This window comes from Cynocephalus volans, chromosome 4, assembly GCF_027409185.1.
Source record: "Cynocephalus volans isolate mCynVol1 chromosome 4, mCynVol1.pri, whole genome shotgun sequence".
NCBI classification, from domain to species: Eukaryota; Metazoa; Chordata; class Mammalia; order Dermoptera; family Cynocephalidae; genus Cynocephalus; species Cynocephalus volans.
Window position 1 is genome coordinate 85879034 of NC_084463.1, and position 27872 is coordinate 85906905.

General features: G+C 42.1%; 1 protein-coding gene and 1 pseudogene across 1 annotated transcript; both read left to right on the top strand.

The window, feature by feature from the left end:
* Positions 1-54: 54 nt before the first annotated feature.
* On the top strand, positions 55-27759 carry LOC134376255 (chromatin assembly factor 1 subunit A-like). The gene is made up of 3 exons (XM_063094866.1): positions 55-368; positions 19963-20158; positions 27563-27759. The coding sequence occupies exons 1-3, from the start codon at positions 55-57 to the stop codon at positions 27722-27724; spliced, it is 672 nt and encodes a 223-aa protein (XP_062950936.1). The 3' UTR covers positions 27725-27759.
* On the top strand, positions 23245-24164 carry LOC134374991 (olfactory receptor 8B8-like; annotated as a pseudogene).
* Positions 27760-27872: the final 113 nt, after the last annotated feature.

Sequence of the window (27872 nt, forward strand, 5' to 3'; positions counted from 1 at the left end):
TGAACACTGCTGAGCTTTCCAGAGTCTCCAACTGCAGCAGAGAGGGTGCAGGAAATGTACTGGCCCCTCCTGGGCATACACAATCTTGCATATCTCTGGCAAACTTGCCTAGATCAACCTATTCCAGCAGGAAAATTTCAGAACGCCTGCCCTTCTCAGTCCTGGGCACAGAGAAATTCCTCAGCACTTCTCCCGGGGGTGTGTGACCTGCTCAGTATCCTGGCAACCTCACCCACTTTAGCAGAGGAACAGCCCAATGTCACAACACCAGCCTCAGAAATCAAAGCCCCAGTGGTGACCCCATGGACCCCATACAGGGTTTCTCACTTCAGCTTAGGAAGTACTGAGTGCACCAGCACACCTGCAAGGTAGTCAAGGGTCTATCCATAGCCACAACAATCCTTCTGAGTGTCACCCATATCTAGCCACAACAATCCTAGTGTCACCCTTAGGTTGAGGTCCCCACAACCTAAGCCATGAAGGCACCCACAGACAACTCTTAGGTTGAATACAGTTGAGGAAGTCACAGAGAGACTATGCTATGATGCTCACCCAAAACCAAACCAAAAATGCCCAACAAAAATGTCAATATAGACCACTTCTACAGGGAAGAGTTTTTCGTTTCAAAAACTACTTCAAAAATTAGAAGTGATTGTACCACAGGATGCCCAGACATCAATGCAGAGATATGAAAAGCATGAAAAAACAAGGAAATATGACACTCCAAAAGGAAGACAATAATTCTCCAGTACCAGACCCCAAACAATAGGAAACCATGAAATGCCTGAAAAGGAATTCCAAGCAATAATCTTAAGGAAACTCAACATAATGCAAGAAAATATAGATAGAAATTACAATAAAGTCAGAAAAATATTCCAGGATGTGAAGGAGGAATTCAACAAAGAGATAGATATAATAAAGAACCAAGCAGAAATCATGGAACTGAATTCATTCAGCAAAATAAAAAATACAACCAAGAGTTTAAGCATCAGAACAGAAGAAGCAAAGAAATATTTATGAACTTGATTACAGGCTTTTTTGAGTTAACCCAGTAGGACCAAAAAAAGAAAATAGAATTTAAAAAAATGAAGAAAGCTTATGAGATCTATTGGACAAACTTTAGCATACAAACATCCATATTATGGGTGTTCCTGAAGGGGAAGAGAAAGGAAAAGGCATTGAAAAACCCATTTAACAAAACAGTAGCTGAAAGCTTCCCAAGTATTGAAAGAGATATGATCTTACAGGTCAAAGAGGCTCAAAGATCCCCAAACAGAATTAACTCAAAGAGGTCCTCCCTGAGACACATTATAGTCAAACAGTTGAAAGACAAATACAAAGAGAGATTTCTAAAAACAGCAATAGGAAAGCATCAAGTCATCTATAAGGTAATCCCCATCAGACTAACAGCAGACTTCTCAACAGAAACCATGCAGGCCAGGAGAGAGTGGGAGGATATAGTCAAACTGTGGAAAGAAAAAACTGCCAGCAAAGAATATCAAGCAAAGCTATTCTTTAGAAATAACAGAGAAATAGTGTCTTTTCCAGACTAACCAAAACTGTGGGAATTCACTGAGATAAGGTCAGCCCTACAAGAAATCCTCAGGGAAGTGCTACACCTGGAATCAAAAAAGTGATAACTACCATCATGAATACATGAGAAAAAAAGAATAAAACCCACTGGTATAGCACATACACAAAATGAGAAAGAGAAAGAAACTATATCTTACCACACACACATAGACAAAGACAAATAATAAAAGGAAAAATAAAAGAAACTAAGAAATATAAAACAATCATAAAAAATTTAGTAAAATGGATAGTGTAAGGCAATTCCTTTCAATAAGAGCCTTGAATGTAAATGAATAAAGTTCCTTACTTAATTAAGTTTCTTACTTAAGATACCAACTGGCTGAATGAATTAAAAAACTAGACCTAGCTTTATGCTGCCTGCAAGAAAACCACTTCTCCAGTAAAGACACAAATAAAGGTTATGCTTAACAAAACCACAGCTAAAATCATCCTGATTGGGGAAAAGCTGAAAGCTTTTTTATTTTTTTATTTTTTTTAAGAAAAAGATCAAGACAAGAATGCAAATGCTTATCACTCCTATTTAAGATACTACTGGAAGTTCTAGCCAAAACAATTAGGCAATAGAAAGGAATAAAGTGTATCCAGATTAGAAAAGAGGAAGTCAAATTGTCCCTGTTTACAGACAACATCATCTTATATAGAGAAAAAAATTAGACTTCACCAAAAAACTCTTAGAACCAATAAATGAATTCAGTAAAGTTGCAGGATACAAAATCAATATGCAAAAATCAGTAGCATTTCTATACATCAACAACATACTAGCAGAAAAAAAAAATCAAGAAGGCAATCCATTTACAATAGCTATTAAAAAAAAACAACAACCTAGGAATAAATGTAGCTAAGAAGGTGAAAGATGTCTGTAATTACAGTTGCAAAACACTAATGAAAAAAAAATAAAGAGGAAACCAAACAATTGACAGATATTCCAAGCTAATGGATTGGTAGAATTAAATAGAAAATGACTATTCCACCCAAAATGATCTACAGATTTAACACAATCCATATCAAATTACCATTGACATTCTTCACAGAGATAGAATAAACAATCTCACCATTCATATAGAACAGGAAAAGCCCTCAAGTAACCAAACCAATCCTAAACAAAGAGAATAAAGCAGGAGGCATTACACTACCTGACTTCAAAATATACTGCAAAGCTATAGTAACCAAAATAACAAGATACCAGCATAAAAACAGACACACAGAACCATGGAACAGAATAGAGAACCCAGACATAATCCCATGTACTTAGAGCCAATATATCTTTGACAAATGCACAGAAAATATACTATTGGGGAAAGGACTGAATGACCTCCCAAATCACTGAAGCTTAATACCCACTGGAACTGTTGAGTGTGGGAAATCCTATTAAGAAAATGGAAAGGTGGGGTCTTGAAGAGGTGATTAATTTGTAAGGACCATGCCCTAGTTCATGGGTGAGGTTCTGAGGGCTTTAAAAGGAGAGCACGTGAGAATCTCTCATTGCTCTGACATTTTCTGTCATGTAAGTCCTCTGTGTTGCTGTAAAGCCACCACCAAAGAAGACCCTCACCAGATGTGTTCCCTGGACTTTGGACTTTCCAGTCTCCAAAACTGTAAACAATAAATAGTGTTTCCTTATAAATTACCAGTTCCAGGTAATTTTGTTATAAGCAACAGAAATGGAGTAATACAGAAAATTGGTAATAGAGAAGTGGTATGATGCTTATAACAGATACTTAAAAATCAGTAAGCAAATTTGAAACTGGGTAACGGGCAAAGGCTGGAAGGATTTGAAGGAGCAGGCTAGAAAAAGCCTAGCCGCTAGTGGGAGTTTAGAAGACAAGAAAACCAGGGAAAGTTTGGAACTTCTTAGAGACTGTTTAAATGGTCGTGACTAGAATGTTGATAGAAATTGGACTGTAAAGACCATTCTAAGAATGTCTCACACAGAAATGAGAAGGAGCTTATTATAAACTGGGGCAAAGATCACCCTTGCTATGAACTGGCAAAGAACATGGCTTCATTCTGTTTATGCCCCAATGTTTCATGGAATGTGGAACTTATAGGTGCTGACCCAGGGTGTTTGGCGGAAGAAATTTCTAAGCAGTAAAACATTCAGGAAGCTTCATGGCTACTTGTAACAGCCTATGCAGGGTTATGGCAGCAAAAGAATGATGTGAATTCAGAATTTAAAAGGGAAGCCAAGCATAAAGATTTAGAAAATTTGCAGCCTGGCATGCGGTAGCACAGCAGAGAGCATTTTCAGGAGAAAAATGTAATGGTGTAGCCCAGCAACTGTTTGCCAAGAAGATTAGTACAAAACGAAAGGATTACCAAGAGAAGGGAAAAAAGGCCCAGAGGGCATTGCAGAAGTCTCTGGGGCCATCCATTCCAACATAGGCTCAGAAGCCTAAGGAGTCAGAATGGTCTCAGGGAGCAGGCCTGGGGTGCCCTCCATGGGTTCGCTGAGCATGGACACCTTGGGAAGCTACTTCCAGCAGCAACACCCCAACTGATTTAGCTGCCCCAGCTGTGGCTAAATTTGTGTCAGGTGTGGCTGGACCTGCAGCTTTGGAAGACAGAAGCTGGAAGCTTTGGTAGTGCCCACTTGGTGTTAAGTCTGTAGACTCACAGAATGTCAGAGCTGTGGAGGCTTGGGAGCCAACTTCAATGGGTGTATGGAAAAGCCTAGGGGCCCAGGAAGAGATCTGTCATGGGGTGGAGACACCACAGACAGCCTTCACTAGAGCAATGTCAAACAGAAATGTGGGGTTGGAGCTGCAGTAGAGAAACCCAATCAGCACCATGCCTGGTGGAGCTGTGAGAACAGGACAACCATGGAGACCTCCAAATTGTGGAGCTACAACTGTACAGTGCCATCCTGCAAGAGCTGAAGCATGGCCTCAGACCACGAAAGACATAGCGGCAGAGTTGCCCAAAGACTTGGAGACCCAGCTCCCACATCAGTGTGCAGAGAACATCTAACACAAAGTCAAGGTACATGAATCACCACCTGTAAGATTAAATACGCCCTGATGAGTTATGACCATCTTAGGACCTACTGCCCCTTTCTTTTGGCCTATTTCTCCCTTTTTGAATGGGAATGGGAATATCTACCCTATGCTTGTCCCACCAATGCATTTTGGCAGTAGATAACTTGTTTTAGTTTCACAGATGAGACTTTGATCTTTGGACTTTTGAGTTGAAACGAATTAATACTTCAGATAGGAAACAACTATACTTGTATGTGAAAAGGACATGAGTTTTGAGGGGCCAGGAGTATAATACAGTGGATTGAATGGGCCCCCCAAATCACTGATGCTTATTTCACACTGTAACTGTTGAGGGTGGTAAATCCTATTATGATAATTGAAAGGTGGGGCCTTGAAGAGTTAATTAGATTGGAAGGACCATGCCCTACAGGTTTGTTTCTGAGGGCTTTAAAAGGGAAGCATGTGAGAGTCGCTCTCTGCTCCACAGTTTTCTGCCATGTGAGACCTCTGCATTTCTGTAAAGCTACCACCAAAGAAGACACTCACCAGACGTGTTTCCTGGATTTTAGACTTCCCAGTCTCCCAAACTGTAAAACAATAAATTTTGTTTTCTCACAAATTACCAGTTTTTATAAGCAACAGAAATGGACTAATACAGACAGCCTCTTCAATTAATGGTGCTGGGAAAACTGGATATCTGTGTGTAGAAGAATGAAACTAAACCATATACACAAATCAACTCAAAGTGGAGTAAAGGCTTAAACATAAGACCCGAAATTTTCAAACTTCTAGAAGAAAATACAGGGGAAATGCTTCAGGGTGTAGGACTGGGCAAAGATTTTGTGAATAAGACCTCAAACACAGGCAATAAAAGCAAAAATCAACAAATGGGATTTTATCAAACTAAAAGGCTGCATGGCAAAGGAAATAATCAACAATGAAGAGACAACCTATAGAATGGGAAAAAAAGTATTTGCAAACTGTGCATCTGACATGGGACTAAAATGCAGTATATACAAGGAACTCAAACAACTTTAATAATAATAATAATAATAATAATAATAATAATAATAATAATAATAATAATAATAATAATAATAATAAAATAACCCAATTAAAAAAATGGTCTAGGGAGCCGAATAGACATTTATAAAAAGAAGATATACAAATGGCTAACAGGTATAGGAAAAAATGTTCAACATCACTAATCATCAGGAAAATGCAAATCAAAACCACAATTAGATATTATCTCATCCCAGTTAGACTGACATTATCAAAAACACAAAAAATAACAAATGCTGGTGGGGAAGCAGAAAAAGAGGAACTCTCCTTCATTGTTGGTCGGACTGTAAATTAGTGCAGCCATTTTGGAAAACAGTATGGAGTTTTCTCACACATCTACAGAAGGATGTACCATATGACCCAGCAATCCCACTACTTGTCATGTACCCATAGGAATGGAAATCATCATATTGAAGGGATACCGGCACTCCCATGTTTATCACAGCTCTATTTACAATAGCCAAGATATGGAACCAACCTACATGTCCATTGACAGATGATTGGACTAAAAAATTGTTGTATAGATGCACGATGGAATACTACTCAGCCTTAAAAAGAATCAATTCTACTGTTCCCAGCAGCACGGTTGAGCTTGGAGAAAATTAAATGAAATAAGCGAGTTACAGAATGAAAAAAAACAGAACTCTACAACAGAACTCATTTGCCACACTCTATTAACAGCATTTGTTATTTGTCTCTGCAGAAGAACTAATTTGCCATACTCTATCAAGATTTTTGCAAATCATACTCTATTAAAAAAATAAAAAGCTTGGCAGAATGTTTAAAAATTAACATCAAAATTAGATTTACAAATTTTACTGGAATGAATAATAGTTTGGAAATTCTAAGCATTTCTTTCTCCAAATCTACTGACATTTTTGATTTTACCGTTTACTTATGGTTACGCTTAAGTGAGTATTTAGTAAGAAAAAAGGAGTAGTTCTTGCTATTTGATATGTGAGTAGGCAAAATATCATTCATACATTTCTTATTGTTTATATTTCTATGTGAGTGAGAAATGTTTATGTGAAAAGGTACTATTTAGTTTTATATAAAGTATGTTCTTTTTTTATTTTTTATTTTTTAATTTTATTTTGTCGATATACATTGTGGTTGATTATTATTGCCCATCACCAAAACCTCCCTCCCTCCTCCCTCCCCCTCCCCCCACCAATGTCCCCTCTGTTTGCTTGTCGTATCAACTTCAAGTAATTGTGGTTGTTATATCTTCTCCCGCCCCCCCCCGGTTTTTGTGTGTGTGTGTGTGTGTGTGTGTGTGTGTGTGTGTGAATTTATATATTAATTTTTAGCTCCCACCAATAAGTGAGAACATGTGGTATTTCTCTTTCTGTGCCTGACTCATTTCACTTAATATAATTCTCTCAAGGTCCATCCATGTTGATGCAAATGGCAGTATTTCATTCGTTTTTATACCTGAGTAGTATTCCATTGTGTACATGTACCACATTTTCCGTATCCACTCATCTGATGATGGACATTTGGGCTGGTTCCAACTCTTGGCTATTGTAAAGAGTGCTGCGATGAACATTGGGGAACAGGTATACCTTCGACTTGATGATTTCCATTCCTCTGGGTATATTCCCAACAGTGGGATGGCTGGGTCGTATGGTAGATCTATTTGCAATTGTTTAAGGAACCTCCATACCATTTTCCATAGAGGTGCACCATTTTGCAGTCCCACCAACAGTGTATGAGAGTTCCTTTTTCTCCGCAACCTCGCCAGCATTTATCGTTCAGAGTCTTTTGGATTTTAGCCATCCTAACTGGGGTTAGATGGTATCTCAATGTGGTTTTGATTTGCATTTCCCGGATGCTGAGTGATGTTGAGCATTTTTTCATATGTCTGTTGGCCATTTGTATATCTTCCTTAGAGAAATGCCTACTTAGCTCTTTTGCCCATGTTTTAATTGGGTTGCTTGTTTTCTTCTTAAAACACTGTTTGTCTTCCTTATATGTTCTGGATATTAATCCTTTGTCAGATGTATATTTTGCAAATATTTTCTCCCACTCTGTTGGTTGTCTTTTAACTCTTTTAATTGTTTCTTTTACTGTGCAGAAGCTTTTTAGTTTGATATAATCCCATTTGTTTATTTTTCCTTTGGTTGCCCGTGCTTTTGGGGTCGTATTCATGAAGTCTGTGCCCAGTCCTATTTCCTGAAGTGTTTCTCCTATGTTTTCTTTAAGAAGTTTTATTGTTTCAGGGTGTATATTTAAATCCTTAATCCATTTTGAGTTGATTTTAGTATACGGCGAGAGGTATGGATCTAGTTTCATTTTCCTGCATATGGATATCCAGTTGTCCCAGCACCATTTGCTGAAGAGGCAGTCCCTTCGCCACTGAATAGGCTTGGTACCTTTGTCAAAGATCAGCTGACAGTAAGTGTGTGGGTTGATTTCTGGATTCTCTATTCTATTCCATTGGTCAGTGTGTCTGTTTTTATGCCAGTACCATACTGTTTTGGTTATTATAGCTTTGTAGTATAGCTTAAAGTCAGGTAGTGTTATGCCTCCAGCTTTATTTTTTTTGCTCAGCATTGCTTTGGCTATGCGTGGTCTTTTATTGTTCCATATAAATGTCTGGATAGTTTTTTCCATTTCTGAGAAAAATGTCTTTGGAATTTTGATGGGGATTGCATTGAATTTGTATATCACTTTGGGTAGTATGGACATTTTCACTATGTTGATTCTTCCAATCCAAGAGCATGGGATATCTTTCCATCTTCTTGTATCCTCTCTAATTTCTCTCAGCAGTGGTTTGTAGTTCTCATTATAGAGATTTTTCACCTCCTTGGTTAACTCAATTCCTAAGTATTTTATTTTTTTGGTGGCTATTGTAAATGGGCAGGCTTTCTTGATTTCTCTTTCTGCATGTTCACTATTGGAGAAAAGAAATGCTACTGATTTTTGTGTGTTGATTTTGTATCCTGCTACTGTGCTGAAATCATTTATCAATTCCAGCAGTTTTTTTGTAGAGGTTTTAGGCTGTTCGATATATAGGATCATGTCATCTGCAAACAGGGACAGTTTGACTTCATCTTTTCCAATCTGGATGCCCTTTATTTCCTTCTCTTCTCTGATTGCTCTGGCTAGTACTTCCAACACTATGTTGAATAGGAGTGGTGAGAGTGGGCATCCTTGTCTAGTTCCTGTTCTTAAAGGAAAAGCTTTCAGCTTTTCCCCATTCAGGATGATATTGGCAGTGGGTTTGGCATATATGGCTTTAATTATGTTGAGATACTTTCCCTCTATACCTAACTTATAGAGGGTCTTTGTCATGAAAGAGTGCTGAACTTTATCAAATGCATTTTCAGCATCTATAGAGATGATCATATGGTCCTTGTGTTTGAGTTTATTAATATGGTGTATCACATTTATTGATTTGCGTATGTTGAACCAACCTTGCATCCCTGGGATGAATCCCACTTGATCGTGATGAATAATTTTACGTATGTGTTGCTGTATTCTGTTTGCTAGTAATTTAGTGAGGATTTTTGCATCTATATTCATCAAGGATATTGGCCTGTAGTTTTCTTTTTTGGTTATATCTTTACCTGGTTTTGGTATCAGGATGATGTTTGCTTCATAGAATGAGTTTGGGAGATTTGTGTCCGTTTCAATCTTTCGGAATAGTTTGTAAAGAATCGGTGTCAATTCCTGTTTGAATGTTTGGTAAAATTCTGCTGTGAATCCATCTGTTCCTGGGCTTTTCTTTGTTGGGAGCCTTCTGATAACAGCTTCAATCTCCTTTATTGTTATTGGTCTGTTCAAATTTTCTACGTCTTCACGGTTCAGTTTTGGGAGCTTGTGTGTGTCCAGAAATTTATCCATTTCCTCCAGATTTTCAAATTTGTTGGCGTATAGTTGTTTATAGTAGTCTCGAATGATTCCTTGTATTTCAGATGAATCAGTTGTAATATCGCCTTTTTCATTTCTAATTTTGGTTATTTGAGTCTTCTCTCTTCTTTTTTTTGTTAGCCATGCTAATGGTTTGTCAATTTTATTTATCTTTTCAAAAAACCAACTTTTTGATTCGTTGATCTTTTGAATTGTTTTTTGGTTTTCAATTTCATTCAGTTCTGCTCTGATCTTAATGATTTCTTTCCGTCTGCTAACTTTAGGTTTGGATTGTTCTTGTTTTTCTAGTTCTTTAAGGTGAAGTGTTTGTTTGTTCACTTGCCATCTTTCTATTCTTCTGAAGTGAGCGTTTAATGCAATAAATTTTCCCCTCAATACTGCTTTTGCAGTATCCCACAGGTTTTGGTATGATGTATCATTGTTTTCATTAGTTTCAATAAATTTTTTGATTTCCTGCTTGATTTCTTCTTGGACCTATATGTCATTAAGTAGAATGATGTTTAATTTCCATGTGTTTGTATAGTTTCCAGAGGTTCGTTTGTTATTAATTTCTAGTTTTAATCCATTGTGGTCTGAGAAGATACATGGGATAATTCCAATTTTTTTGAATTTATTGAGACTTGATTTGTGACCTAATATGTGATCTATTCTGGAGAATGATCCATGTGCTGCTGAGAAGAATGAATATTCTGAGGTTGTTGGGTGGAATGTTCTGTAGATATCTGCCAATTCCAATTGGTCTAGAGTCTTGTTTAGATCTTGTGTTTCTCTACTGATTCTTTGCCTAGATGATCTGTCTAATATTGACAGTGGGGTGTTCAGGTCCCCTGCTATTATGGTATTAGTGTCTATTTCCTTCTTTAGGTCTAATAGAGTTTGTTTTATAAATCTGGCTGCTCCAACATTGGGTGCATACATATTTATGATTGTTATGTCTTCTTGATGGATCAGTCCTTTTATCATTAAGTAGTGTCCCTCATTGTCTCTTTTTATGGTTTTTAGTTTAAAGTCTATTTTGTCAGATATAAGAATAGCTACTCCAGCTCGTTTTTCTTTTCTGTTTGCATGGTAAATCTTTTTCCGTCCTTTCACTCTTAGTCTGTGTGAATCTTTATGGGTGAGGTGGGTCTCTTGTAGGTAGCATATAGTTGGGTCCTGCTTTTTGATCCAGTCAGCCAGTCTGTGTCTTTTAATTGGGGAATTTAAGCCTTTTACATTAAGAGTTGTTATTGAAAGGTGTTGATTTATTCCTAGCATTTTATTGGTTGTTTGGTTGTCTTAAGTGTCTTTTGTTCCTTGCTTTCTGATTTACTGTTTGTTTTCTGTGTTTGTTGCTTCCTTAGGTTGTAGATAGTGTTTTTGTTAGCTTGTTTTCTCTTCATGAATGCCATTTTTATTATACTAGCGGGTTTAGATTTTTCTTGGGTTTTTATGGCAGTGGTAGTTATTTTTCAGGAACCAAACCCAGTACTCCCTTGAGGATTTCTTGTAAGGGTGGTCTTGTGGTAGTGAACTCCCGCAGTTTTTGTTTGTCTGAGAAATATACTATTTGCCCCTCATTTCGGAAGGATAGCCTTGCAGGGTAGAGTATTCTTGGCTGGCAATCTTTGTCTTTTAGTATTTTGAATATATCATCCCATTCCTTTCTAGCTTTTAGGGTTTGTGATGAAAAGTCTGATGTTAACCTGATTGGGGCTCCCTTATAGGTGATTTGACGCTTCTCTCTTGCAGCTTTTAAGATTCTCTCTTTATCTCTGAGTTTTGCCAATTTGACTATGACATGTCTTGGAGAAGGTCTTTTTGGGTTGAATACATTTGGAGATCGTTGAGCTTCCTGGATCTGAAGATCTGTGATTTTTCCTATACCTGGGAAGTTTTCTGCCACTATTTTGTTGAATATGTTTTCAATGGAATCTCCATTTTCCTCCCCTTCTGGAATACCCATGACTCGGATATTTGATCGCTTATGGTTGTCTGATATCTTGCTCAGATTTTCTTCAATGTCCTTGATTCTTTTTTCTTTCTTTTTGTCTGCTTGTGTTATTTCAAACAGCCCATCTTCAAGTTCAGAGGTTCTCTCTTCAACTTCGACAAGCCTGCTGGTTAAACTCTCCGTTGTGTTTTTTATTTCGTTGAATAACTTCTTCAGTTCAGCAAGTTCTGCTACATTTTTTTTCAGGACATTGATTTCCTTGTACATTTCCTCTTTCAGATCCTGTATACTTTTCCTCATTTCATCATGATATCTAGCTGAGTTTTCTTGTATCTCATTCAGTTTCCTTAGAATTATCACTCGAAATTCCTTGTCAGTCATTTCAAGGGCTTCTTGTTCTATAGGATCTAGAGTTTGAGATTTATTAACTTTTGGTGGTGTACTTTCTCGATTTTTTGTATTTCTGGTATCTTTTTTTTGGTGTTTATTCATTGCGGCCGGGGGTTTCACAGTCCACCGGTTTGAGACTAATGACTAACTAGGATGTTGCTGTGGTTGCCAATTTCGTATGGCTCCCTCCGTGACTGCTCAGTTGGCCTCTAGTGCCTTGTGTGTGTGGTTGCCTCGGGTCTTGGGCTTCTCCGGGGAGCCACCTTTCTGGTCAGCTTGGACTCTGCTGGGCTGGTGGATCACGTACCACAGGGTGTGTGATCTCTGTTGAGCTTTCACTTCCTGTGCAGGACTTCTCCCTGTTCCGTGTGCTCTGGCCCAGGCTGGTAGATCGTGCAGTAGTGACCCCACTGGGTGTGTGGTTTTTGTCGAGTCTCCACCTCCCTGGCCACATGTCTCCCCACTATGTGCGCACTGTGCTTGGCTGGGGCGTGTCTTCTGCACCCCTCGTCTATCAGCTGGGCCTTCAAGACCCTGCTCAGCACTGCCTCGCCCAGGAAGTCTACCAGGTTTCTGCTGGGCACAGATGACCGGTCTCTCTGGGTGCCTTTGTAGCACTATGTAGATCTTTCTCGGGTCTTGTTCACCTTTGTATCCCCCCAGTATAAACCGAGTCTAGCGCCCACCTGCAGCCTAGTCTCCAGCAGGTTCAAGCGGACCTGGGAACTCTCCTACCACACTATTCCCAACCAGAAATTCGTTAGGCTCTTTTCCAAACTGGTGGCCACAGAGATGGTATCTGCCTCCCAGTAACAGGGAGTTTACCTGGGGCCGGAGTCCAGGGTATGGTGGAGTGACAGTCGGCCCGCCCGTACTTCCTTGCCCCCCCGACACTGGCCCAGGACGCCCTCCGCCACCAGCCCCGCCAGAGAACCGCAGAGGGAGTGGGAGCGGGGCCCCCGCGCCAGGCCAAGCAATTGGGAGGGCTCAGTGATGGCCGAGCAGGGCGGAGCTGCCCGCACCTGGGAAAATGGAGGCAGCACCGGGCGGTGAGTGGCCTGGTGGTGCAGGCGGGAGCCGCGTGGGCATCCACCCCCCGAACAGAGCTGTGCCAGGGGTCACTCACAGTGCTGTGCCAGGTCGGGTGCTCGCTCTCTGTCTCTGGTTTGCCGCCTTTCCCAGTTCTCGGCCGCTGCCGTCTCAGGCTGTTCAGTCGTGGCGCGGCTCGGGTGCTCCCAGGAATCTTCTTTAATGCCGGCCTGAAACCTTGAGTCCTGAATAGGGCAGCTGGCCGCCTTCAGCGCGGCCCCGGCCTCCGGGATCCTGGCTGCATCCACAGCAGCCCTGGCGCCATGTTCCCTGTTTCGAGTCTCGCTTTTGCAGCTAAGAAACAGTTCTTTTCCTGCTCCACACTTCAAAGCTGTTGCCTGTAAATGAGGCAGCCTCTCCTGCCGGGGGCAAAGTGGCGGTCACCCCCCACGACCGGTCAGCAGCAGCAGTCCTCCCTTAAGAGATGGCGAGAGGAAGGTCCACAAGTTTCCCGGCTGCCTGAGTCCCAGTGGCCGCCTTTTCCACCCTGAAATAATAAAACTTCTTAAAGAAAACATAGGAGAAACACTTCAGGAAGTAGGACTGGACACAGACTTCATGAATATGACCCCAAAAGCATAGGCAACCAAAGGAAAAATAAACAAATGCGATTATTTCAAACTAAAAAGCTTCTGCACAGCAAAAGAAACAATTAACAGAGTTAAAAGACAACCAACAGAGTGGGAGAAAATATTTGCAAAATATACATCTGACAAAGGATTAATATCCAGAATATATAAGGAACTCAAACAACTTTACAAGAAGAAAACAAGCAACCCAATTAAAAAATGGGTAAAAGAGCTAAGTAGGCATTTCTCTAAGGAAGATATACAAATGGCCAACAGACATATGAAAAAATGCTCAACATCACTCAGCACCTGGGAAATGCAAATCAAAACCACACTGAGATACCATCTAACCCCAGTTAGGATGGCTAAAATCTAAAAGACTCTGAACGATAAATGCTGGCGAGGTTGCAGAGAAAAAGGAACTCTCATACATTGTTGGTGGGACTGCAAAATGGTGCAGCCTCTATGGAAAATGGTATGGAGGTTCCTCAAACAATTGCAGATAGATCTACCATACGACCCAGCTATCCCACTGTTGGGAATATACCCAGAGGAATGGAAATCATCAAGTCGAAGGTATACCTGTTCCCCAATGTTTATCACAGCACTCTTTACAATAGCCAAGAGTTGGAACCAGCTCAAATGCCAACATCGGATGAGTGGATACAGAAAATGTGGTACATGTACACAATGGAATACTACTCAGGTATAAAAACGAATGAAATACTGCCATTTGCAACAACATGGATGGACCTTGAGAGAATTATATTAAGTGAAACAAGTCAGGCACAGAAAGAGAAATACCACATGTTCTCACTTATTGGTGGGAGCTAAAAACTAATATATAAATTCACACACACACACACACAAAAAAAAAAAAACGGGGGGGGAAGAAGATATAACAACCACAATTACTTGAAGTTGATACGACAAGCAAACAGAAAGGACATTGTTGGGGTGGAGGGGGGGAGGGAGAAGGGAGGGAGGTTTTGGTGATGGGGAGCAATAATCAGCCACAATGTATATCGACAAAATAAAATTTTTTAAAAAATAATAAAATAAATAAATAAATAAATAAATAAATAAATTAGATGTCCCCATCCCGCAGCGTGGCCTCTCTCCTGAGCTTTCTGAGCTCTCCACCACTGGGGCTGGAGGGGCACGGCTGGTAATTGGCCCCTGGGAATCCCGTCCAGGAGGAGCAGCGATGGTGCCAGAGGCTGCAGAGGACCGAGGCTAAAAGAGGCAGGTACTGAGGCTAGTTCACTGATAGTAATGGGGATGATAGGGCCTGGGCGATGGAGGCCACGTGGCAACACTTAATGGTCAGAAGACAGGACTCATAGTGACTGTGACAACTGATGGGGTCAGAGTGATAATCGTGGGAGTCTGACCTTCAGAGAGTTATGGAGATGGTTAATAGAACACAGCTTTCCTAGTGGAAAAATAGACGGGCAGCCAAGGGTACTGTTACGTGTGTATTCAAAGGAGACCAAAATCGAATAAGCAGGAGGCTGAGGGTGGTTACCCCAACAAAAAATCATGATCCCTTGCCTAGGGATTTGAACCTGAGCCAGTTTTCAGACCCGGAGCTGTTGACTAAAGAGGAGACTGGAACCCCAGGAGAAGGACCCTGCAGGACCTGATTCTGCCCCTCCTTTCCCAAAGGGAACTACATTTTCTATGGTAATTTTATCCTGGGGAAAGGCTAGTACTCAAGACATTTCAAAGATTGTTGGACACAGGGTCTGAGTTGATGCTGATATCCAGAGATCTGAAGCGTTGTCATGGTGCTCTTATTAGAGTAGGGACATATGGAATCCTGGCCAAAGTCCTGGCTCACGGTGGGTTTACTGTGTTCATAGACCCATCAGGTGGCCTGTGCAATTGAGACTGACATAGCTGGTAGCTGGAGTAACCTCCATGTTAGACTCTTGGCCTGTAGTGTAAGATATTAGAGTGGTGAAGTCCAAAAGCAACCCTCTGAAACTCTCAACACCTCCAGCCAGAATAGTGAATGTAAAGCAGTATCTATCACATCTTGAGGGAAAAAGCAGAGCCTAGTGCCATGCTTAAGAATCTGAAAAACAAATCCCACATTCATTTGGGACAGCCTGTGGACAGTGGTGCTGCCTGAGACCTTATGGACAAGAAATTCAAATCTATACCCAGAATAGATGTCTGTTTCTGTGAGAAACAGAATAATCTGTTGACCTTCTAGGATAGAAGGGGCCCAATGTAGACAGCTTGCCACCACATGGCTGGTTGGTCTCTTCAAGGAACAGTGCCATGCCAGTCTTAGCACTGGCCTCTATGCTGATAGATTGGGCATTCAGAGGTATCAGTAGCTAGACTGACCTTGTTAAGTATGAATCCATGGTGTTGGGCCCATACATGGCCTCGGTCTCTGCCACCATGGCCACTTTGTTCATGTGCCCATTGGGCTGGAATTGGGGTGGCCACTGACAGAGGCTACTTACCAACCAGCTGAGTCATTTTGTCTATGTGGTGTCTCTTCCACGGTGGATGCTCTCTTGGACCCCTCCTGGTACCAAGTGTTGTGCATGGACTTTCCAGAAAGCAGATGTGAGACAGAGTTAGGTATGCAAATGTTTTATTGAGGAGTAATACCTGTGAAAGGAAGAGGGGAAGCAGGATTGAGCAGGGGGAGGCATCAGATGGCAGTGCAAACATGATAAAATCTCTGCCAGCCCAATGGGACAGCTCCAAGCAAAGACTGGCACAAGTACCCTTGGACTGCCATCTTGCTCAATGACCAGCTGGGGCTCACTCCAAGAACAGGGTGAGCTTGGCTGCAAAATTGAGGCAGGTCTTACTGCAGCGAACAGCTTGAGGCTGTCTGCTAGCCACACTCCTTGCAGCTGGGCAGCATGTCTTTTCTTGAAGTAGGACCTGGACAGTGAGTCTGGCAGAAACTTTGTCCCACCAGTCTGTGTGTGGTCTGCTGGCTCTCCACCCCCACCCATCTTCCTCCCCTTTCCTTTCGTAGGCCTTACTCACCATGACCCTCATGCCTCTCAGAGAACTCCACCGGCACAGTCTGATGGCATCTCCGAGGGTACTTGTCTTGACAGCAGGTGCTTCATTTGTGTTTGAGGTCTGACCGCTGACCTCCTGAATGCCCAGCTCAGTTATCGGGCTCCAGAATTCTGTGTATGTTCTCCAGAGTGTGAGGCCTGCGGGCCACCCGGTGGGCAATAGTTAAGCAGGAGAAGCCCAGGCACTGGCAGCCAGAGGTATGTTTGTGAGTTTGTGATTCCCAGGGACAACTTCAGGCCAGGAGACTTTGGCTGCCAGGTGTGGCCTCTGCAGTATGGACTCCATCTGGGCCTGGATCTCTCTCCACCAGATCCTCCCCTGCTTCCCTGAGGGCCAGATGAAGAAAGAGAGACTTCTAGATTAAGTACCATGGACTGGCATAGCAAGGGGTCATAGGGCACCAGCACCTCCAAACAGGAGCTGTGTTCTGGAGAGTAGCTCATGCCACAGGGAGACCGTCAGCAGGGCTGGGGGCAGAGGGTCCCTCCCTTGTTCTGGGGGACCTGTAGTCGTTGAAACTGTCGCTGCACACTTTGCCATTAAGACTAAAAGCAGGGAGTGGCCATTTCATCAGAGAGGGGTTCCAGGAGAGAGGAGAGAGCAAGGAACCAACTGCCTCCCTGAGCCTCCTCAAGCAAGCACAGATTCACCATTTTTCCAGTGAGGGGAACTGAGTGTCACTACCAATAACCTGCATCTCAGCAGCCCATTGTAATTTTGGTCATTTGTTCTATTAAGAGGAATCATGTGAAACTAACATTTTTATAGGTTGAAAAACAGCGAAATACTGGCAATTTTATCTGGTTCAACTTAAAATAGAGAGTTGAATTTGTTAGGAGTATACGTATGTTCCCAGTTTAGGATATCTATTTAAGGACTTTTTCCATAGCCACTATTCCTGAACGCCTCCTACAGGCCAGCCACCAAACAGAGCACTTACTGTTCGTTACCTGATTCTATTCTCACAGCAACCCAGAGAGTGCATACAATTACCAGTTACCCCTCTTTCAGGTGAAGAAAGATAGGCACAGAGAGGGTAAGTAGCACGCCTAGGGACACACAGCTAGTGAGTGACAGAGGTGGAATGAAGACTTACACCTATCTGACCCATGAACTCATGGTCTCACCCCTGCACAGATTGTGCACAAAGTCCTCTGTGCAGCCTCCAGCGGGTAGAATGGGGGTGTACACTGGACATTTGAGTTAAAGAACCTATTCAGAGAGTCTGGATTGAGTGATCCCTATGTGACCATGAGGGTTAGATATAGGCTTTGCGAGGTCTAAAGCTTATTAAAACAAAACAAAACAAAAACCTTACTTTTGCAAATTTTGCAAAAACATATGTCCATGGGAACATTTTGCTAGGGCCTCTTCCTGGCCTTAGAAGGGGCTTGTGCAAGAGAGGGATCCTGAAGTTTAAGCTTCATTATCAAGGTTCTGACACCCAGAAGGTACAAGGTGTGCTGGTGTGTGTGTGCGTGCGTGTGTGCGTGCGTGCGTGTGTGCGTGTGCGTGTGTGAGTGTGTGCGCGCGTAAAACCTTAACTCCTTGTTAGCCATTTCCCTGGCTGAGGGCACCGCAGCTTCCTCTTGTGGCCACCAGGGGGAGGCGCTCCCTGGGAACTGTTTGCAGAGGAGCCTCACCCTCCCAGTGGCTCTCAGTGGCACCCACGGTCCCAGGACCACTCCCCGCTGTTATCCTCAGGCCCAGCCCTGCTGTGAGGAGAGAGAAGTTGCCAGTGAGGCCTCCTCTGCATCCTGCGGCCTCCGCTTTCAAAAAACAACTCACAAGGAAAGGAGGGTTTGGCTGTTGGAGGGAGCATATAGATTCTACCTGCATTATAGTGAGGAGGAAACTTTTATCCCCTTGGGAACTAGCCCTACAGAACATTCCATCAGTGAAAATTAGCTAAATGTTTAAACTAGAAACATATACAGTTTAATTCATCTTTAACTCAGGTTTAAGAAAAGGGAGCGTTGAACTATCATGTAGGTGCATCCGGTTTCTGTGCTGTCAGTTTGGAGAGAAAGACTGGCCAGCCCCCTGAGGTTCATGTCCCCGCATGTGGTCTGTCCCCTCACAACTGAGATCTCCTGGAACCCAGGACTGGCCTTTGTCCATTCCCTACCCCTTGACCTAGCACACGGAAGATCCCAATTTGTGTTTTCAAAATGAATAAGAGGACAGCGAAAGAAGGGGTCAGAACACGGGAGAAAGGAAATGATGACATAGAGAAGGGGAGACAGAGACTGACTACTGTTTATTCAAAGGGACTTTGAGAGTCTCTTCTTTGCAGGACTCTAGAAATATAGAAGAGAGGGGTTATTAAGGTAAAGAAGCTGGTGTTCCTGCTCAAAGGTAACTCACTCTCTTGTAAATAAGAGAAATATGCAAGAAACTGTGGTACTGGGCAAAGCACAAGGGCCTTCCTGGAGGGAAGTGCAGCCTCCTGGCCACCTAGGGCCTCGCTCTGATGAGACACTTGCTTTCAGGGTCTCCTAGCATCGAGCCTGTCTGATGAGAAAACTGAGAACGCCACTTGACTCTTATTCCTTTGTAGGTGACGTGTTAGTGTGTTTGTTTACATTTCTGGAATCTTTACCAACCTCTTGTATCCCCAGCATAATTAAACTTCCATGATGATAACATAGGTATATGTTGATGGAGTTATTTGTCATTCACTGTTCTGGAATCTTGGATGGAAGTCAAATGTTCTTCAGCTCTAGGAAATTTTCCTGTGTTGTATTTTGAAAAAACACCCGCCCCCCCCCCCCATATACTTCTGTTCCCAGTTTGTAGGACTACTGCTGGTCAGATGGTGGAGTCCTGGACTGATGCTCTATAGCTCTTATCTTTTCTGTCACTTTTTTTTTGTTTGGTTGGCTTTTTAACCTCTTTTCTTTTAAAAAATTTTTATTAGCATATTCATTATTACAAATCATACTTATTCTTTATGCCCCTTATCCGTTCTCTCCCTTTCCCCTTCCCCCTCCTACCTCTAGTATCCATTGATTTGTTCTCTCCATTTGGAAGATTAACTGTTCCTGTGTTGGTTTGTTGCCTAGATGATCAAATCCTCCCCTAGTATCCTTTCTGTCACATTTTTTTGTTTGGTTGGCTTTTTTTTTTATTTTAAAGAAAATGTAATTTTATTAATATTATTTTTACATTCTAGGATGTTGAGGAGCAGTTGGGAGGGATGTTGTGAAGCTAAGGCTGGAGCTCACAGACACCTCGAGCCCGTTCACAAACCCTTCACACACAGGTCTACGAGCTAGGTAACAGGAAAGGGTCCTTGGAGCCGACCAGCAGTCCAGACAGAGCCACTGCTTCACACACTAAAGAACACACTAAAAGTAGCAACAAGCCAAAAGATACACGGGCACGCATGCGCACTAACTCTACTCCCACACAGCTTGTTTACAGAGAATGTGCCATATCATACCCAGCCGGACCACCTCTCTCTCCCTGAGAGCCGGGCTCCACTCCGCCTGGAAGCTGGGAGCCCGGACGTCTCCTGGGCTCGGGCCGGGCCGGCGGGCGCATGCAGGCTCCTCCGTCCGAGTGCGGGACGAGCGCGAGGGACCGGGCGGCTGAGGCGGACCCAGGAGGTAGGGCCGCGGCGAGGGCAGTAGTGTCCGGCCGAGGCGAAGGGAGGCGCGGGGTGCCTCGGGAGGGTCCGTGTGTCCGGGGCGGGGCGGCGGGTGCTGGGGCCGGATAAGGGGAGGCGATGGGGCGTGACCCCGGGGCCTGGCGGGCCGGGGGCTGCGAGTGTGGCGGGGCGGGGCGGCGGTGATGCCGGCGCAGGCCGAGAGATCCGGCGCCCTCCTCCGGGCAGGAGGAGTCTGGCGCTGGCCGCCATGTCTGCCCCGGGCTGCCGCGGCGGCGGGTGCTGGGGCCGGATAAGGGGAGGCGGTGGAGCGTGACCCCGGGGCCTGGCGGGCCGGGGGCTGCGAGTGTGGCGGGGCGGGGCGGCAGGGGACGCGGTGGCGAGGGCGTGGTGGCGGGGAGCGCCGGGAGCCCAGCAGGGCGGATGGTGGCAGGACAGCCCGCCTCGCCGGTCACTGTGCAGCGGCCGCGCGGCAGCGCGTGTGGGGGACGGCGCCTTCCCAGGCAGCCCAGGAGAGCCCCTTGCAGTCCACTCGCCGAGGCTCCGCGCCTGCGGGTCCTCCTTGCCGGGCCCTGCGCCCGTCTGCCCCCGGGAATTTTCTGAGGGGGTCATTGCATTTCTGGGAGGCCCCACCACCACCCCCCTTTTTCATTTTGGCTGAAACCCATTGCCCAGGCGGCTAAACTGGGGCAGGTGGGGCTGTCCGGGTGTCCCACCCACACCCCCAGGACAATGTAACCGGGGTTTCTGGGCTGTGGGAAACTCTGCCTCAGACTGGGACGGGTAATGGATGGCGCAAGGATCTAATCCTCAGCACTTTGTAGTGATGCAAGTTAAGAGACAGTCATCTCTCAAGTCCAAGTGGTGGTATCAGCGGTGATATATGGGGCAAGTTTGTATATATTATGTATATTCAAGTAGACATATTTGACTGTGTAAAGTTTTAAAACTTTTGTTTGGCAAAAGATACTTTAAGCAATCAGTGGACTAATAGTGGATTAGGACGAATTATATAGCTTCAATGCAGGTAACGTACAGAAGATTAGTATTCACTGTATTCCTCAATTGGTCAGGAAGAGAGAAAACAACCGCATAGAAATGGGGAAAGGACATAAATAGGTAAGTCAGAAAAGCAATTTCAAAAGGTTTACAAATTTATGAAAAGATGCTCAAGCTCAGTAATAGAATGCAATTTAAAGTAACTGTGATACATCACTTTACGCTTATCAGACTGTCACAGCTATAAACACCAATACCACTTCGGTTGGGAGAAGAAAAGAAAGTTTCATACATTGCCCGTGGAGATGTGATTATAGCTTTTACAAAAAGAATAAACTGAAATACAACATTCTGTGAATTTATCTCATTGAAATAAAAGTACTGGTATATCAAGGTGTATTCACATGATGATTATTTCAGCATTGTTTTTGGTGGTTAAAAACTGGTAAAATAACGAATTTATTAACATGGAGTGGTTGGGTAAGTTATATCTACAACACAGAATATTGGAGATATTTCAGCAAAGTATTTTTAATTGACAAAAGAAAGAGGTAAATAAAATAAGTACTTTGTAAGTCAAGTGTAAAGCCCCTATAATATTTGGTTATGTGAGTAAGTAGTAAAATATGAGAAGGTGTGTGCTAGGTTATAACCACGAATAACTGGGGATGATGAGTTTGAAGGGAGCTGAAGAAAGAAGGGGAGTGCTGAGCGAAAAAGGAAAAGGAAGTGATTTGTTTTAAAAGATATAAGGTATTATGCATCATATGATCATATATGTCATATTGTAATACATGTGTGGGAGGATATGTATGTACATGTAATATTTTGAGAGGTATTTTAAATGTCATTAGCTATGTGTGAACAATTTTATCTAATCAAAGAAGAACTGGGAGAAATAGAAGTGAAGGGAAAAATTTCTACCTTCTCTGCCCTGAGGAATGTACAATCCCTGATGTGAAAATCTGAGTTGAATATTGTCTCCAAAGACACCAGGGTCAAAGCATCTTCATGAGTGTATAAAGTTTCTTAAATCTGTCTTTCCTAAAAGATTTGAGTGATGGAGAGGGTCCTGGGAAAGCCTGTGTATCAAATCCCCAAGACCTTGAAGCTCAAAATAAAATAATTTACACGATGCTACATGTTATTTTGTTGGAAATAAAAGAACTGTTTGGATTCCTTTTTTTGTAGTTTAATGATCACTGCCTGGCAAATTCATAATTGAAAACCATGATCTTTATTTGATTGATTTTCTGAGTGAGTCAAAGACAGATTTATAAATGTGCTGAGCCTCTCTGCACAAAAGGAGGGTTTTAGTTCAGAACTAACCTTCTGCAGCAGCAAAGCTATTTCTCTTTGGAGAACAAAGGTGGAGGAAAAAACACAAGGACAGTTCTGATGCCTCTAGGCAGAAGGAGGATGAGCATTGAATCTTTATGTTTTTATGTCCTTCCATGGACTCTCTTTCTGCAGCTCTGACCCTGAGTTACAGATAATTAAATGGTCTGTGCAGGAGAAAAGTAGACATCAAAAGTACTGCTGAGATGATTCGGTTTGTAGTGCCTCCATTCTTTCTGCTCCTTATAGAATTTCCTGTGAAAGAGACCAAGGTTCTATTGCTGACAGTAACTTTCTTGCTGTATGTACTTCAGAAGCCAAAGGACCTCTGTGCATCTCTGATTCCTTAATTCTGCCATGAACATGGTGCTCATGGTCTCCACCCTACACTGCATCCAGAATGGGCTGGTGGTCAGCACAGGTAGCCTGAGTATGGCTTATGAAGTTTGACAAGCATAAAGTGGAATAAGTGTTAGTGACACATTGAGTCAGAGAAAAGATGAGAAATCACTGCATTTCCTCCCCTGGACAAATTTCTCCCATATGCTTTCATTATGCCGATGCCTCCCATGCACCTGTCTTTATTGTACGAGCAGTGCCAGATCCAGTTTTCTATCAGATAGTTAAACCTCAGCAGAGCCTTTGGCTTCTTGGCTTCAGAAGGGATTGGGCATGGCATTGCATGGTAAATCTGGGTTCTGTCTCAAATATGACTGTACTGTCCTATCTTTCAGATCCCACTGGAAGAGAATGGACATTGGAAACAGTTCCTTCATCATTTAGTTTACTCTTGTGTATCTAACAGAATATTCAGGGATCCAGTTCCCTCTCTTCTTCCTCTACCTAGGAATCCATGTAGTCACTGTCAGGAAAACTGGGTTGGTTTTTCTAACTGGACTGGATTCTAACCTTCACACTCCCATGTACTACTTCCTCTTTAAATTATCCTATATTGATCTTCTGTTATTACTCCATAACTGTTGGTAAACTTTGTGTCAAAGATGAACACCATCTCCTATGCAGGATGCATGACTTAGCTCTTTTTCTACTGCTTCTTTGTCAGTGCAGAGTGCTATGTATTGACAGTGATGGCCTATGATTGCTATGTGGCCATCTGTAAGCCCCTGCTGTATAAGGTCACCATGTCTCCTCAGGTATGTTCTCTGCTGACTGTGATTGTGTATGTGGGGGCATTTATAGGTGCCTGGGCCCACACAGGGTGCATGATGAGGCTGACCTTCTGTTAGGCTAACACCATCAACCATTACATGTGTGACATCCTTCCCCTCCTGGAGCTCTCTTGCACCAGAACTCTCATCAATGAAATGATGGTTTTGGTGTTGTGGGCTTTGACGGTGGTGTGCTCAGCCTCACCATTATTGTCTCTTACACTTCATCCTCTCCAGCATCCTACATATTCACTCCACTGAAGGAAGGTCCAAAGCCTTCAGCACTTGTACCTCACATGCAGTTGTTGTTTCTGTTTTTTTTTAAGTCGAGGGTGTCCATGTCCCCCATCCTTCTCCTGTTTGTGTATGAATCAGGGGAAAGTGTGCACAGTCTTCTGTACCATTGTGGTGCCCATGCTCAATCCTCTGATCTACAGCTTCAGGAACAAGGAAGTTAAGGTTGCCCTGAGAAAAAGCTTGAGTAGAAAAACATTTTTCTGAACTAGGAGCAGTACTAATTGTCAGAAGACAATATGGTTTTCCCTTTGTCTCCTCCCTCCCACAACACCCCAGAGGTTTTTCACACAGACAGAAGTGAGATATAACAGAAAGATCAATGAATTTGGGATCAAAAGGCCGGCATTGAAAGCTTTGGAAAATAAAGACGTCATTATAGTTTTATAGGGTAGCTGGAAACAATAAGTTAATGTAAATTAAAGTGTGTATTGGGGCCAAATAGATGTGAGATTTATTCCCTCCTTTTCTCTTTTCCTTCTTCGTTTCCTTCCTTCCTCTCTCTCTTCTCCTCCAATGTTTTCCGCTTATATTTTAGAGGGAATTTTCAAACTCTTTTCAAATAAATTTACTAGTTTATTACAGATTACAGTCACCTGATTTTGGAAAGAATCCCTTCATCTACAACTTTAGGTAGAGTTTGCATCTGAACTTCAGACCTACATATTTCACTGCCTAGCATCTCCATTCGAGTTCTCCGTAGGCATCTGAACTCAATGTGACAATTAACCTTATCATGGCAGCACATCCAACCCCACTGAACTCTTTCTTCTTCCTGCGATCACCGTCATAGTGAACAGTACCATCACCTGTCTAACTGCTCAAACCCAAGAGGGGTGTCTTCCTTGATTCCTCTCCCTTTACTCATCACTTCTCACCCCTGCTTTGCAGTACTCAGTGCTGCTGTTACAGAGAACCCCTGTAATTTCCCCTTTTGACCCATTTCTCCTAGTATTACCTGATGAGATGGCTGTGCCTCCTCTGTACCTGCTGTCCATGTATGAGCAGAGCACTGTCCAGCTGTGAACCCCTGTAGTTTCCCAAATACAACACATTCTTTTTCCCTGAACACTTGTCCACAAGTTCTTCCCTCAGCCTAGAACACTCTCTCATATCCTCTTCTTTGCCTTGCTCAGCCTATCCATCCTTCAGGAATGAGATTACCCAGAACCTCTGCAAAGTCTTTCCTGAACAGAAAGACAAAGATAGATGAACTTGGGGTATAATCTCATAGCATTCTATGCCTACCCTGTTGTGGTACAGGTCCCACTGTATAAAAACTTATTTTCCCCTCAAATCTCTCCCCCTCTAAGTCTATTGGCAGAAGCTGTATCTTGTTTGATATTGTTTCTCTATTACCTAAAACAGATTTGAGTCCCTGACCTAGAACAAGCACTTAATATTACATTTATAATCTGATTTTACTTACTTAATTATAAGAAAATTCTAAGAAACTTATTTGCAGGATAATTTTTGTTTAATATAAGGCAGTAATGTATATAAGAATGACATATCCAGCATGGTTTTTCAAACATAGTAGAAGAATAACTTGATAATTTATACAGCGTGTATGGGATTTCCCTTGTTTTCTTCTGGCTACCATCTTTGTAGATACATTTTGTTTATTGAACAGTGCTGCTTCCTAAATGGTTAAATAATATTTGCCTTTCCACATCACTCTTGTTAGCTGTTCCTCTCCCTTTTTTTTTCTTCTATGTTAATGTTCAGATATCAGCTGAAGAGAAACCCTGCTTCACTTATCCTGCCAGTTCCAGCTGCTCCTGTTGTATGTTTTACAGACTAACGTAAAAAATAAGGGCCTCAATAATAGCAGTTCTCACGTTCTTGTTTAATTGCCTGATTAGTTATCTGTCTTCTCTACTAGATGATGAAGACTTTCAGGATAGACAGCATGTGTGTTTTATTCACTATTATATCAACAATGCTTAGCCTGGCTTCTGGCCCTTAGTAAAGACTCAATAAATGTTGGTGGAATATTTATTTATTTCGCCTATATGTACACTTGTTATGACTTTAAGTTTTGACTTGAAAAGAGGACATGTTTGCGTAGAATAGTGACCCAAAGAATTGCTGCCACTTCTGTGTCATGGAATGATTTTTGTAATAATCTACTTTCATTAGGATTTTTTCTATCTTCTCTTAAAGCACAATGATGGAAAACAAAGCTTTATTTATTTTTATCTGGGTTGTTGTGTGTATTCAGGAGTCAGCAGTGGAAGATGTGAGTTGGGCAGACTTCGAGAGTAGAGCAGGTGAGCTCACAGCCTCTGGTGTTGGACTACCTGGGAGTTTGGCTCTCTCATTTACTAATTAAGTAGTCATAAAAAAAAAATTACCCAACTTTTCTGGATGTCCGTTTTTTCATCTCTAAAATGAAAATAGTAATACTGTCTCCTTCAAAAGATTTTATGAAGATCTCTATCCACTTGCTTGGTATTCAAGCTTCAGTAAATGGGATGTAGTTCTGAATATGCAGCTGTGTTGCAGTGTCATTTTTCTTTCTGAACCTCAGATTAAGAGCTTGCAAAATCAGAGGTTTGGCTGGATTATGCCCAGCATTCCACCCACTTTTAAAATCTTATGATAATTTTGTCTCAATTTTTTCATTTAAGCGATAATAGGATTGGGCTGGATCAACAATTCACAACCTGGATATTTGTCAGAGTCACTTACAAAACATTTAAAATTATGATCCCCCATTTCCATCTTAGATCTACTCAAACAGAAGATATTTGTGAGCAGGGCTCTGGTATCTGTACTTTTAAAATGTTTTTCAAACTATTATGACATTACTGTTTGGATGACTGGTGATTTAGGACTTTCCCACAACATTCAATGAGTTTACCACTATCTATTGACAGAGGGATATGTGGAAGATACTATAAATGTTGCTGAAAAGGTGGTTTCCTGGTGTCCAAAAGTTCATGAACTATTTCAAGAAGGAGAGAGGTGTCAGCACTGTTAAATACTGTAGAGACTAGGGGAGGTAAGCATCAGGTTATGTGCCTCATGTTGGAAATCTGCAAACTGGGTGAGAGAAATTGTATGAAAGTGGTAGAAGCAGAGATCTGATTACAATTGACTAGAAAGTGGAAGAGAATGAGGAGGCAGAAAAATATGCATAGCTTACTTATTCATCATATATTAGAATAACAGATCAGTGGAAAAACATAGAGATCTGGAAATAATTCCAAGTTCGTGTAAGAATTTGGCACACAATGTTAAAACAATGTATTTGCTATTTAGAAAAAAGTACAGGTAGATAATTACATTATTTCACATACCAAAATTAATTTCATGGTATTAAGCATTAATATTTAACAAATTTATCTATAAAGGAGCTAAGGAAAATATATGTGAATATTCATGTAACTTCAGCGTGAAGGTAGAAGAAACCACAAGAAAAAGCTCTTATTAAAAAAGCCCTATGGTGAATAACTGTTTAGATACAACGATAACAAATAAAAGTCATTAACTTTCACTTACTACTCTATGGTGAAATAGATATTTTGACGGGCTTATTTGTAACAAAATAATTAGATCCTGCGTTAAACATAATATTCATTAAATTGTTGTGTGCGCAGGATATACAGAGAATTACCAAGAAGAATAAAAAGGAGGAAGGAGGAAAGAAGGAAGAAAGGAAAGAAGAAATGAAGAAGGAAGAAGGGAAGAAAGAAGGAAAAGAAGGGAGAGTGGGAGGCAGAGAAAAAGAAAGGAAGGAAGAAAGAAAAGAAGCAAGTTAAAGAAAACTTTAAAAAAATAAATTACTGAAACTGGAGTAGTGATCTGTGAGTACACACATAAGGTCTCATCTGCAGGTGAAAAATTATAACAGCCATGAAGGCCAGCAACAAAGTCAGGGGCCTTAAAAAAAAAATCCAGGCCTCCAAA

Excerpts from the sequence above, each read along its gene's own strand:
- LOC134376255 (XM_063094866.1), top strand. The coding sequence starts at position 55 with ATGTACTGGCCCCTCCTGGGCATACACAATCTTGCATATCTCTGGCAA. Across the intron at positions 369-19,962 it reads TGCACCAGCACACCTGCAAG|CTTGTTTACAGAGAATGTGC; the intron begins GTAGTCAAGGGT and ends ACTCCCACACAG. Across the intron at positions 20,159-27,562 it reads GGCTGAGGCGGACCCAGGAG|GATATACAGAGAATTACCAA; the intron begins GTAGGGCCGCGG and ends TTGTGTGCGCAG.